Below are 1,640 nucleotides of genomic sequence, written 5' to 3'. Positions count from 1 at the left end.
GGGTTCAAGCCATTCGCCTGCCTCAGCCTCCAGAGTAGCTGGGATTACAGGCATGCGCTACCACACCCGGCTAATTTTGTATTTTTAGTAGAGACGGGGTTTCTCCATGTTGGTCAGTCTGGTCTCAAACTCCCGACCTCAGGTGATCCGCCCGCCTTGGCCTCCCAAAGTGCTGGGATTACAGGCGTGAGCCGCCGCGCCCCACCAACCTGCAACTGTTTAAGTTGAACACTTAGCATGTCTAAGGCTCAACTACTATATCAATAAAACAAAGCAAATACTGAAAGAAGATGAGGAATGATGCTTCTTTACAGCTATTATGAAGTATGATAAATGTAAAGAAACAATGCAGGAGAGTGAAAGAATGAAATATACTGACAAATCCTAACTCCCAGAATCGTCTCCCAAGCACTCCATCAGACTGATAACATACAACTCACACCATATCCCCAGGAGAAGTCCGAGCTTCCTTCAGTAGGTATCCCTGCGCCTGAATAACTTGGAAAAGCAGACAGTGAATTCCCAGTGTCGGCTGATGTAAAAGATGATTCTCTTGTGATGTCAGACTTGCTAAAGGCACAAAAGGAGAGAAAAAAGAAAATTTTTCATATGTCCTCAAGTTTCTGTAGCATTAACTACTCAGTAACTTACTAGGTGATAAACATGTGTACAAATATATCCACATAGGCAAAAATAAATGAAGAGCTTGAAATTCGAGCATCATGGAAAAGTCCTAATTCCTATAGAATTGATGGCGTCATTCCAAATAATTCTAGTCATAGTTTACAATGAATACTTCATCTCACCTATGACATACTCTTTTTTTTTTTTTTTGAGACAGAATCTCATGCTGTCACCCAGGCTAGAGTGCAGTGGCACGATACTGACTCACTGCAACCTCAGCCTCCTGGATTCAAATGATTCTCTTGCCTTAGCCTCCAAATAGCTGGGACTACAGGTGTGCACCACCACATCCAGCTTATTTTTGCATTTTAGTAGAGAAGGGGTTTCACCATTGTTGCCCTGACTGGTCTTGAACTCCTAAGCTCAGGCAATCTGCCCACCTCGGCCTCCCAAAGTACTTGGATTTACAGGCGTGAGCCACCGTACCCAGCTTATAACATACTCTTGACAACTAAAGACATTTCAAAAATGCTAATAGTAGTATCTGATCTTGTATGGCACTTTTTATTTTTTATTTTTTGAGACAGGGTCTCGCTCTGTCACCCAGGCTGGAATGCAGTGGTGCAAACTCAGCTCACTGCAACCTCTGCCTCCTGGGTTCAAGTGATGCTCCCTCTTTAGCTTCCCAAGTAGCTGGGACTACAGGTGCGTGCCACCATGGCCGGCTAATTTTGTTTGTACTTTTGTTTTTGTTTTTTTTGAGATGGAGTCTCACTCTGTTGCCCAGGCTGGAGTGCAGTGGCATGATCTTGGCTCACTGCAACCCCCTCCTCCTGGGTTCAAGTGATTCTCCTGCCTCAGCCTCCCGGGTAGCTGGGACTACAGGTGTGAGCCACCATGCCCAGCCAATTTTTGTATTTTTAGTAGAGACTGGGTTTTGCCATGTTGGCCAGGCTGGTCTTGAACTCCTGACCTCAAGTGATCTGCCTACCTCGGCCTCCCAAAGTGCTGGGACT

General features: G+C 45.3%; 1 protein-coding gene across 1 annotated transcript in view; it reads right to left on the bottom strand.

The window, feature by feature from the left end:
* The window catches only part of FAM149B1 (family with sequence similarity 149, member B1), an 88,810-nt gene extending 88,230 nt beyond the window's left edge, over window positions 1–580 (bottom strand). The window contains exon 1 of the mRNA XM_011991118.1: window positions 443–580. Coding sequence (XP_011846508.1) covers window positions 443–445 — 3 coding nt within the window. The 5' untranslated portion in view covers window positions 446–580. The remainder of the gene's footprint in view (window positions 1–442) is intronic.
* Window positions 581–1,640: the final 1,060 nt, after the last annotated feature.

Source organism: Mandrillus leucophaeus, unplaced genomic scaffold (genome assembly GCF_000951045.1).
Source record: "Mandrillus leucophaeus isolate KB7577 unplaced genomic scaffold, Mleu.le_1.0 Scaffold39, whole genome shotgun sequence".
In the NCBI taxonomy this organism is placed as follows: Eukaryota; Metazoa; Chordata; class Mammalia; order Primates; family Cercopithecidae; genus Mandrillus; species Mandrillus leucophaeus.
Note: the sequence above shows the minus strand (reverse complement) of the source record. Positions and strands in the feature narration are given on the sequence as shown.